Consider the following 12,453-nt stretch of genomic DNA (forward strand, 5'->3'; position numbering starts at 1 on the left):
GCCTTTTTAAAGAAATTTTTCCCTATCCTTCACTGAGAGAAATCCGAAAAGTTAAAATAACATTCCGGAAATGTTAATTTTATCCTGCAGTATTGATCCGAAATCGGTGTAAATATTACCCTTTTTATGTGTATTGAGGGTTAAAGTTACCCTTTTTCATGTTAATTTTACCCTTAAAAAGGTGTAAAATTAACATTAAAAAATGTTGATATATTTTTACACCTAAAATGTGTTAAGTTATGAGGAAAAAATGTTAATCGCACCCTCTTTTTTCCTCAGTGTTGTTGGCAGAAACGTCAGAATTTTTTAAAAGGCGCAATTTTTGACTAAAATAGCTTCTAGTGCTAGTGTGTAGACAACATTAAACATGTCCATTTTACAAAAAAATTATAGTAAGGTGGGGTAAATGGATCGTTTTCCGAAGAGTGCTACTTAAACGCTTGTTTTTGGACTGATGATATTCTTTTTTACTTCTTCTAAATCCATAGAATTATTCACTGTTTCATTCAGAAACATAATATTAAAAAAAATTATCAAAAATATTAAAGAAAATTTATAAAATAATGATAATACTGAAATAAGTCAGCATGCAGTAAGTGGGTCATCTTTTCGCTAATTCACTTTTAATTAAACATTTGGATTTAAAATACTTTTTTTCACAAGGAAAAAACAATAAATGTTTTCAATCAACCAGCTGTCATTAGCGAAAATATCACTGCTAGAAAATTTTTAGTGAAGAACCCAAATGTCACAAAATTGAAATGAGTCGATTACACTCACTTATTTAATGAATAAAAATATTATTTTTGCTTTTTATCAAATTTGAATAGTTATATTATGTTACTTTAGTGATTATATTACGAAAATAAAAATAAAAAAATATTATTTTAAGTGGATTAGTCATAAACGATCCAGATAGCGAAGCGCCCGGATTAGCACACTTGACTGTAGAAGGCATAAGCTTGAAATTTCTGGGTAGAACTTACTCAAGAATTCGAATATCTCCCTGCAAAATTTCTTAGTTTTATTTTTAAATTAAATTACGGTAAAGTGTATTAATTAGAAAGAATTAATTTTGATTTTCAACGCAATAACGATTTCTAAAAAATACTCGATGCCTACAAACTGCATAAAAAGACAATGTTACATTAGGTGAGAGGGATATTTTAGAGATAATTCAGTGATTTCACCTAAATGTGGTTATTTATATATATTCATTTAATACATTTTGTGTATTGGGAGTAGCATATTTGTTTTCGTTTTTTTCTTTAATCCTCATTTTATTTCATTAACTTGACAGCCTATTGAAAGTTCTTCTTTTTTTTTCTTAAATCTCTTTACATTCACAAGAAATATTCAATTTTCCATAAATTCACTGTTATAGTTCTTTCTCATATTTGTTGTTTCTTTTTGTCAAATATTTGAATATTATTCAATAAAAAAATTATTTTTCAATTTTATTTACTTTTGTTGTTGCTGTAGCATTATATCCTCATGAAAATTCTGCTATTCAGAATGTCAAAAAAGTTTTTAAGCCAAAAGAGACATGAAGTCTTTTTTATTCTATGAAAACTTTTTTTTTTCTCAAATTGTAATTGCAAATTGCAAATCTATCTCATTGAAAATTGTCATTTTCACATTATACAAAAAATTACTCTCATGGTAGATTAATTTTTTTTTCACCTATATATCCGCACAACGTAATACGTCCTGGACACGAGGAAATTCAGTTTCTCAGAAGATACTAGGACACTTTGACCAGTCTTGCTTGTTTTTGCACTCCCAGTAGTTTCCTTTGTACACATGAAACAATGTATCATTCCCCTCTTCCTTAAGCTTTGTGAACCAAACAGGTTCATAAGGTGGATATGGACGTCCTTCTGAAGCTGCACTCTCTGCCTCTGCTTCCCGTTCTCTTCGGCGCAATCGTTGTGCTTCTTCGAGTCTGTAGGGAGGACAAAAGGCCAAAATTTCAATTGAATAACTAAATTTTAATTAAGCCTTTCCAAAATAATGCATAATGTGATTATAAGCATCGTACACTGAGAGAAATCCGAAAAAGTTAAAATAGCATTTCGGAAATGTTAATTTTATCCTGCAGTATTGATCAAAAATCAGTGAAAATATTACCCTTTTTAGGTGTATTAAGGGTAAAATTTACCCTTTTCAATGTTAATTTTATCCTTAAAAAGGTATCTCGTTATTCCGTCAATACATAGTTTGATACTCGGAGGAACTGGATTAAATATTACACTGAGAGAAGTCCGAAAAAGTTAAAATAACATTCCAGAAATGTTAATTTTACCCTGAATTATTGATCCGAGAACGGTGTAAATATTACCCTTTTTAGGTGTATTATGGGTTAAAGTTACCCTTCTTCCATGTTGATTTTACCCTCAAAAGGTGTAAAATTAACATTAAAAAATGTTGATATTTTTTACACCTAAAAAGTGTTAAAGTTATGAGGAAAAAAAGTTAATCGCACCCTCTTTTTTTCTCAGTGTACTACTTCCTTGATAAAGAACGTATGAGAAAGATGATTCGAATTAGCTCTAGGAATTAACAGTCCTCGACCCCTGACAGAGGCTCCAGGAACCGGGAGTGAAGCTAAGCATTGCAATATCACGATCTTTTAAAGATTATGAGGCCCTGTGATTTTTTTATGTGTTAAAATAAATCCATTTCGAATTGCTTTTAAGGTCTCGATGCGAGCCAAAAATATAATATATTTAGGTGGCTATAAGTCTCGGTTAGATTGCATGAATAATACTCAGAAAATAATTGCAAATCATCTGTATCTAGATCTAAGTGATAAGAACAATCGAGCAAACTTACGAAAGGTTGTTTATAAACAGGAAAAAGAGAAATTGGTCCAAAAAGGACCCCTGAGCCACGCAACATAATAAACTTGCAGGCTCCGTTAAGCGGCTGCTCTTTCTAATCCTTTGAGTGCGTCCACGGAGGTAGGACGCAATCCGAGACATTGCCGAGGACAAATAAATAAATTTCTCATAAACTTTGAAGCAGAGAGGAAATCATGAGAGATGCTATCAAAAGCTTAGGAAAAATGCTAAGAGAAGATTAGTCTGCGATTGTTCATAGATTGGACAATGTCGAATTAGACACGAAGTAGCGCACACTAGTGGTGCCCAGCGCGAAATCCTGATTGAAATCTAGCAAGAAGACGCGAAAAGTCTAATTAACCAGTGATCTGCTCAAGAAGTAAAGCCTCAAAGCGCTTTGAAAGAATAGGTAACAGACTTATTGGATTATATTCAGACGGACTCACTGGCTTGCCAACTTTGGGAATGAGGATTATCAGGGCTGAGATAGTGATTATGAAGTCACTAATTTAATAATAAATTATGGTTTTTTCTGAAGTTGATGAACTAAAGGTAAAATTTTTAATTTCGGAAACGCAGAATTCAGGTCAATCCAATTGGGAAGTTCTGATTTTAATTTTCAAATAATTAATAAAATTCAAGAATATTCTGACGACTATTTTATCGATTTTTATTAATGAAGATATTAAGTTATTCTTGAATTTTAAATTAATGTTTCGGAATCCTAAATTTTACCCTACTAGAATATTTTGCGTAAACTTGTATGGAAATAATTGAAAGTGTAAAACCTTCTGTTAACTCTTTCGTCTCTTTTGGGACTGTAGTACCCAAAGAAGCATATGAATATTCTATGAAAAACAATGTTTTTTAATTAATTAGAACTGATATAAATCCGATTCTTGTGGATGATTACAAACTATAAGGATGTCCAAATCTAGGATATTTTTTGCAGTATCCCAATTAACTCCTGAGCTTAGATATTTTTGATTAAAAATTGTGAAAATGGCTTGCAGCATATGCTGCGATCCGGAAAGAGTTAACTCTTTCGTCTCTTTTGGGACTCTGAGTACCCAAAGCAGTATATGAATATTCAGTGAAAAGCAATGTTTTAAATTATTCAGAACTGATAAAAATTCGATTCTTGTGGATGATTACAAACTCTAAGGATGTCCAAATATAAGATATTTTTGGTAGGACCTCAATTAATTCCTGAGCTTAGATATTTTTGATTAAAAATTGTGAAAATTTATCACAATTTTTAATCAAAATATCTAAGCTCAGGAATTAATTGAGGTCCTACAAAAAATATCTTACATTTGGACATCCTTATAGTTTGTAATCATCCACAAGAATAGGGTTTTTATCAGTTCTGAATAATTAAAAAAACATTGTTTTTCATAGAAAATGCATATGCTTCTTTGGGTACTACAGTCCCAAAAGAGACGAAAGAGTTAAAATATTAAAACCTTTAAAAATACTTTAAAAAAAATGTCAATAATTTCATTATCTTCTTGAATGGAAAATAAGTTCTTATAAAGTAATACTAAAGTTAAATTTTTCACTAATTGAGATAATTGAATATTAGATTTCAAACAGACGTGCCAAAACACGAGCTTCTCATTAAAATAAAATTATTCCCAGTATGGAACCTTGGGAAATAATTTTGATAGAATTGCTTGCATCCTTGTGGTTTTTACTCAATTATTTTGTAATTTGCCATCTATCTCTAAATTACTGTTTATTTTTATTTTTAACCAACTTTATCATTATTTATGATTTTATTAGGGATTTATTTAAGTTTGGACGGAAATACAGTTATATCGCTTATTTTACAGACCGTAAAATTTTAATTGTAATGAGAGTTATTTTTCTGTTGGATCATCTGTGAATAATTATATTTCACTATAAGTCAAAACTACTACTATAATTTTGTTGTCAATGCATTAAATAACACAAAAATGTACTAAGTTCGTCATTAGATAAAGTTTCATTCCCCATCCGACGTTGTTTATAAGCATTTGGATAATTTTTTATGAAAAGTTGTTAAAGTTTACAATTTTCTTTTAAATTTTCTGTGCTTGCAGCAAATGAAAGTCCAATTATGCAAATTGGACTTTATTCTTTTAATCGGTTTAATGGGTTTAATAATCTTTTTAGTCATTTTATAATGCGATTGGCTGTAGTTATCACCTTTGGATGTTATATAGATTTCGAAAAATCACAAAATTATTAATCACTTAAAAAATGCTAATTTTATGATTTTTCGCAATATTATAAAAAAAATATTTTTTATTGTATATTTTACATTTATATTTTTTATTTATAGATCTTCATGACCCATCACGATTTATAGGTACAATAGGGCACTGTATTTATGTATAAAACGAGAAATATTGTCATAACAGAATATTTTGTGAATAATAAGTCCGTAAACTAAAATTGCTCTTTCTGAAAAACTGTTGAAAAAGGCTGACAAAGCATCCCATGTTTCGCGAAATGCTTGAATTGAAAGCACTTTCGTATCATTTACCGTTCACCGGTTCACAGTCGATTTGAACCGATTTATAAATCGCTCAAAAGATTGCCAAAATTGCTTAAGAGTAAATATATTATAATTTTCGGATAAGAATTAATTATCGGTTCATAACCGATTCATTAATGGTTCATAAACGATTGGAAACGGTTTAAATTTGTGAGAAATTACAAGGCTTTTCTAACGAGCCTGAATATCATACCTACCATTCGGTTGAGAAATATGTTCTCTTGAGCCTCTTTAATCCTTTATGGACGATTGGAACACCGGTGTCCCATAAAGAAAATAATTTTGCCTGACTACCTAAAGTTACCTTTTTCTTATGTCTGTACATAATTGTAAAGTAGAAGGTTGAAGGAATCTAGAATATTTTTTGCAAGTCTCTAGCTATTTGCTATGCAGTAAATATTTAAGCTAAAAATTGTCGATTTTTTAAATTCTAAAATTCATAATTAATTTTATTTATTTTTTATACTTCCATTTTTTTTTTTAAGAAAAACCATTTTGGAAATAAAACCTACAATACTTAGACGTAATATTTTTCTTTAGAGCGAAAATTATTATATTTGGTATTAGCAGAAAAATTATTTAAATTTTTGGGCTATTTTTGTCCTTATCGTTCATAGAGGCAAAAAATACATCGAATCAGTCCCTGTTGGACTTTCCAATGTTATATCGTCTCCTCAAAATGCAAGTGTTCTAACTTACATTTTGGTCGATTTTGAGTTATTGCCATAGTGGTACTATATTAACGCAATACTATCGGAAAATGCATAAAATTTTCCCCGAAAACCATTTGTTTTTCTAATATGATTAAACGAAATTGTTCTATGTGCATGAATTCACTAAATTAGGGTCATTCAAAGTCAAATCAAGGTCATTCAAATAGTCCTTGAGCAAATTGCATTTGTCATAAATCGTATGATTTCCAACGTTATATGAATTGAATAAATTTATCTTCGGAAGATGGAAATGGATATTTCGATTTTATATGGCTTTCTCTGTAGAGTTCGAACAATAAAATTATACAATCATAAAAGATTTTTGTTGATGGAAACATTTTCACATACCTGACTTTTTCCGAGTTGCTATCATCCCATTTTCCCTCCTCCATGAGTCTCTGATCGGGTCTCCTTCGTGAGTCCGTTGGCGCCACATCTTCCTCCCATTCATTCAATTGACACGCTAGCGTTGTGAAACTATAATACCTACAAAAAAAAACAAATGAACGTTTTTCTCAATTGAAGATCTCCATGATGATTAAAAAGTCCCAAAAGGACACTTACTTATCACTATCCAAGGGGGGCAGACGTCTCGACCAGATGGTTTTGTAATTGCCCGTTTTGTAAATTGGACTGTCTTTGGTGCCATTGGTCGATATCACGGGAGCTATTTCAATTTTATTGTCCCACGTACCATTCAACACCCACTTCACCTGACCATCTGCATTCATCACAACCCCTTTGACGCGTCTCTGGGTGTCACGTGTAAAGTATGAATAGGGAATATATTTCAAATGGCATTTTATCCCTGTGGCACTGTTTTCTCCCACAATATCCATATCTCCATGATGATCCACCCACAGTTTGCCCACAATTATATTATGGACGGTGGTTGTGACCTTTTGGGATTTTAACAAAGATAGGGGGAAAAGATGAATCACAAAGTGTAAATTGATAAATTATTAACTGAACACTGTAACAATATAAAATCTATTTTTTTTAGGTGTGATTCCTTCTAATCACATCTATTGTAATCGTCGGATTTTCTCAAAGTGCTCCGATCGAGCTGAAATTCACAGGGTATATGTTTTGAACATCCCTGTTGCCGAAAATCATAAGCTGGCAATTTCGGGTCCGATCGTCCGTAGTACGCAATATCTCTGGTTTGGATAGAGATATCTTCATAAATTTTTTTAAAAATATATCTACGCGCGCGTAAGTACGACACTTTCTGTGCTATTAGTTTTTTGAAAAACCGGTTCTAAACCGGTTAAAAAACACGTTTTGTAGTTTATCTCGAAATCTAGGTATGCGATTTTGAATTTTTTATGTTTATGTTGTAGTCCAGAAAATTTAGACCGATTTAAAAAAAGAAATTAAGACATTCGTCGAACGGTTCTCGAGATATTTCACTTTAAAAATTTCAGTTTTAAGTAAATTTGCTATTAGCGTCAGGCGGAAAAAAAAGCGGGAGAAGCGGCGTCGGACAAGCTTTCCCCATATATATAGCACTCCCTCACTCTCCCTTTCTCTCACTCTCCCTCTCTACATAGTGAGTCTATTGTGATAGATGGGTGCGAACCCTATCTTAATATGTATTGATTGCATTTGCATTATTTTAATCTAGGTTATTAAGCAATATCATAGGGAGCGAGGTTCAGTGGAAGTCCACTCACCTGCACTCCCTATTCAGCATTTTTGTGTTACTTTTAATATTGTACTTTATGTAGAAAGTAAGAGTTGGAATAAAGAAGTCAATGAGAACAGAAGTGTTCTTTTCTTGTTCACCAAGATTCGGCATATTGGATGGCGATCCTGCCAGACTTGGTAGTTTTCTGAGTAATAGTGAAGTAAAAGTGCAAGAAGAGAAATTCAGTGAAATTACGGAGAACATTATTGAAGAACAATATGGGCAATCCACACAGTAAAGAGGAAGAAATCATCATAGCTCAAAACGGTGGTGGAAATTCTGACAGTGTGAAAAACGGTGTAACACTAACTGAAATGTGTTTAATAATACTAATAGTGATATTAGTAATCATGATCATCGGATACGCGGTTCAAAAATTGCGGGAAATCATGAAAAAAGAGGTACATCGAGAACTAAACCGTCGCCGAGCAGAATTAGGAGTTTAAAGAAAAAGAAAATAGAAAAGTGAATAAAAATCCAAAAAAAAAAAAATAAATAAATACATAAATAAATGAAAAGTGAACTATCCAAACGGCAAAAATGAACTGGAAACTCTAAAAGTGTTAAAAAGAAAAATAAATTAGTAAATAAAACCAGAATAAATGGAAAAATTGTGGAATGTCGCAGAAAATCATCTCCTTCAACTTATCTTCAGTGTCGAGCACAAAAAAAAAAAGCATTCTTCAGCATGAAAATTGACAGAAAAGCATTGTCAATCGGAGGAAGCTGCATGGCGGTATTGCTAGTTGCTGTAGACTTGTGGTACAACATCATTGAGATCTTCAACGATTCTTGGAAAGTAGATCAGAAGGAACTTATTTGTGATCCAGAATAAGATCATCAGACACCCAACATCTCTACACGAAAAGGTCAGATGTATAAGTTTCTAAGATCAAAGTTTGTAAAATTAAATACCTTATGGAACAATTAAGAAGACTATTGGACAGGGCAAATCAAATTTTAATCAATCTTAAAAAAGACGGTCCACATAGAAATTATTCAGAAAAATTTGTCAATACAAAAAACACAGAATTAGAAGATATTTTAGCCGTCTGTGAATAAAAATTAAATGAAATAAGAAATTCAGAAACTTTATCTCAAGGAAATGAAATCCTATGTACAGAAATTTCAGATCAAATAAAATTTGCAGTAAATCAATCAAAATCAATTTTACAATACAGAATAAAGAAAACTGTTGAAGCTGTAGAAGAACACAGTAGCACTCAAAAATTTAGTACTTTAGAAGTTGGAAAGGTACAAGAAGTTGAGGAAAATCGAGAAAATAAAGAAAGTAAAAATACAATCATGGCGCACACTTTTGATTTAAGAACTGCCACTAATCTTTTACCTGTAATGGATAATACAGAAGAGGTTACAAAACGCTTAATTGATTCGTTAGAAATGTATGATGTTTTAGTAGGATCATCAGAAAAATCATTACTTATACACTTTGTTCTTAAAACACGTCTTTCCGAGGCTGCAAAAGTTCGTTTAAAATCAGAATACTCAAGCATCGCGGAATTGCTTAAGGATATGAGACATCATTTGTTGCCACAAAAATCAGACACCTCGTTGATGCATCGGCTTTGCACAGCCAAACAAGGAAAAGAAACCCTTGAAAATTTCGGGAAAACAATTGAAAGCCTTTTCGTTGATCTTACTGTAACACAAGCAAAAGGAAATTCTTCTGCGTATGAAATATTGAAGAAAAATAATGAACGCATAGCTATAAGTTCTTTTGCAAATGGATTAAAGGATTCTCAGCTTAGTACTGTTATCCGGGCGCGAAATTATGATTCTCTTAAGGATGCTATTAGAGGAGCGTTAGATGAAGAAAACCCTCGTGGTGAGTCAGCACAAATCTTTCACGCAAGAGGAAAACATAGTGGAAGACGATATTTTCATAGAGGAAATTCTAGGCAATCGAACAGAGGAAATTCTCATCAAAATTCTCGTGGAAACTTAAGAGGAAATTCTCGCGGTAACAATCGAGGATACTCGCGGGGAAGTTCTAATTCATATAGAGGCAATTCCAATCGTGGAAATTCAAATGGACGATCGAATTTCAATACAAGAAATGGTCAATCCATTCAATTTGCTGAAGAAGAAAATGTTCAAATTTTTCATGAAGAAAATGAGTTGAATGATTCGACTGGTGAAAATTCTTCACAGTCAGGGGAATGTTTTCGTTCCTTTCTTGCCTAATCAACAAATTTTTCAAGTCAACGGTATGAATTTCGTACGATTTGCAATAAATGAAAAAGTATGTCGTTTTTTGGTTGATACAGGTGCTTCGGTGAGTGCAATAAAGAATGAATGCGTTTCAAATAACATGGAAGTGAATGACGAAAGAAAAATAAAAATTAATGGTATAAGTGGGTCAGTATATTCGTTAGGATCAGCAAAAGTAATGTGTGAATTTGAGAATGAATGTGCTGAACATGAATTTTTAATCCTACAAGACTTTCTTAAAGAGGCCGATGGCATAATCGGTTCCGATTTTCTTTCAAAATTTTCTGCGGTAATAAATTTCGAAAATTTCAACCTATCCTTATGGTGCAATGGGAAAAACGTTATTTTTCCTATTGAGACCTCACACTCAATTAATACTATACTACCCCCAAGGTGTGAAATTGTGAAATATTTTAGAACGAATGCGGAAAAAGATTGTGTGATTGTTCCGAAAGAAGTTTGCAATGGTGTATTTGTTGCAAGTATGTTAGTAAGACCGAATGAAGGAATAATCCCAGTACGAATGTTGAATGTAAGAGATGAGAGCGTGATTTTTAAAAACTTCATACCTGAGATTCACGACAGTGACAAGTACTGTATTTGCAAATTTGATGAAAAAAGAAATTCAGCGGACCGTGTCAAAAAGTTACTAAAAGAACTTAATCTAAACTATTTGAAAGGAGAAGAAAGATGGTCAATAGAACAAATATGCGCAAAGTATTCGGATATTTTTCATTTAAAAGGGGACAAGTTATCTGTAACAAATTTATACCAACAATCTATTAAAGTAAAACCTGACATTCAGCCGATTTATGTAAAACCATATCGCTTACCTCAAGTCCAGAAAAATGAAATTCATAAACAAATTGAGAAAATGTTATCTGACGGAATAATTGAAGAAACGCGTAGCGAATGGTCGTCGCCTTTACTTATTGTGCCGAAAAAAGCAGATGAAAATGGAGAAAAGAAATGGCGAGTAGTTGTGGATTATAGACTTTTGAATAAACAAATCCAGGATGATAAATTTCCGCTTCCTAATATAACAGAAATACTAGATTCTTTATCCGGAGCCATTTATTTTTCGCATTTGGATCTATCACAGGGATATTATCAGTTGGAGTTGACGAAAGAATCAAGAGGATGTACATCATTCACAACTGATATAGGTCAATATCGTATGACAAGGCTTCCGATGGGTCTAAAAATATCGCCGAGTTCATTTTCAAGACTTATGACTATTGCAATGAGTGGTCTAAATTATGACAAGTGTTTTGTATATTTAGATGACTTGATTGTTTTTGGTAGAAACTTGGATGATCATAACAGAAATTTAATGAAAATTTTCCAACGTCTTAGGGAAGTTAACTTGAAATTAAACGTACAGAAATGTGAATTTTTGAAACTTCAAATCTTGTATCTAGGACATGTTATTTCTGCCGAAGGTATGATCCCAGATCCGGCAAAAACAGAAGCTGTTAGACATTATCCAATTCCTACAAATTCATCAGAAGTTAAACGCTTCACAGCTTTTGTTAATTATTATAGAAAGTTTATAAAAAATTTTGCTACCCTTGCGGTTCCTTTAAATCATTTAACAAAAAAGTCAGTAAAATTTAACTGGACGGAAGAATGTCAAAAGTCCTTTGAAGCTCTAAAAGAAGCATTGTTACACCCACCAGTGTTGCAATACCCGGATTTTTCCGAAGAAAATACTTTTACTTTAAAAACAGATGCTTCCGGATATGCCATTGGTGCGGTGCTCTTAAATAAGGACAATAAGCCAGTTGCCTACGCCAGCAGGTCTCTAAATAAAGCAGAACGCAACTATGAGACTATTGAAAAAGAGTTACTGGCGATAGTGTGGGCTTGTAAACATTTTCGTCCATATATTTTTGGTCGAAAATTTAAAATCATGACTGATCATAGACCTTTAGTATTCCTATTCAGTCTCAAAAATCCATCTAGTAGACTTACACGTTTTCGATTACAGCTGGAAGAATTTGATTTTTCAGTTGAGTATATTAAAGGTAGAGATAATGTAATTGCAGATGCTCTATCTCGCATTGTAATAGATTCAAATCATTTGAAAGAACTTAATTCAAAAGTTTCTAATTCAACAATTTACGTGACGACTAGAGCACAACAGGCAAAAATGGAAAAGCAAAAAGAGGTTACAGGGAAGTTAAAAGTTTCTGATGAATTGCGACCTGATCAACCGCAAATCGCTGAAATTTTAAAAAGACCTAAAAATTGCATTGAGTTACGTTGTGTTTCGGAAATTAATCTTGATAATTTCAAAGGAAAGAAATATTTTTCAACGTCAGATAAGAAGGTTATTTACTTTGAATCCTTAAATACTATCTATTTTGCATTAGATTCCCGATCGACTGTTGCACGAGATGCATCGTTGAGGGTATTAACTAATCTCTGCAA

At 32.3% G+C, this 12,453-nt stretch overlaps 1 protein-coding gene across 1 annotated transcript; it reads right to left on the reverse strand.

Moving 5' to 3' along the window:
* Positions 1-1,022: 1,022 nt before the first annotated feature.
* On the reverse strand, positions 1,023-7,632 carry LOC129808884 (oxysterol-binding protein 1-like). Its single transcript, XM_055858788.1, has 3 exons — positions 6,663-7,632; positions 6,447-6,584; positions 1,023-1,945 (listed from the first exon to the last, which is right to left on the reverse strand). Exons 1-3 carry the CDS (start codon positions 6,935-6,937, stop codon positions 1,735-1,737), a joined length of 624 nt encoding a protein of 207 aa, XP_055714763.1. The 5' UTR covers positions 6,938-7,632; the 3' UTR covers positions 1,023-1,734.
* Positions 7,633-12,453: the final 4,821 nt, after the last annotated feature.

Source organism: Phlebotomus papatasi, unplaced genomic scaffold (assembly GCF_024763615.1).
Source record: "Phlebotomus papatasi isolate M1 unplaced genomic scaffold, Ppap_2.1 HiC_scaffold_161, whole genome shotgun sequence".
Taxonomy (NCBI): Eukaryota; Metazoa; Arthropoda; class Insecta; order Diptera; family Psychodidae; genus Phlebotomus; species Phlebotomus papatasi.

What these genes read in the sequence shown, in the direction of transcription:
- LOC129808884 (XM_055858788.1), bottom strand. Translation starts at nt 6,937, where the DNA reads ATGGATATTGTGGGAGAAAACAGTGCCACAGGGATAAAATGCCATTTG. An exon ending in CCCCCCTTGGATAGTGATAA is followed by an intron (nt 6,585 to 6,662) that starts GTAAGTGTCCTT and finishes TTTTTTTTGTAG; the next exon opens with GTATTATAGTTTCACAACGC. An exon ending in AGCAACTCGGAAAAAGTCAG is followed by an intron (nt 1,946 to 6,446) that starts GTATGTGAAAAT and finishes TCCTCCCTACAG; the next exon opens with ACTCGAAGAAGCACAACGAT.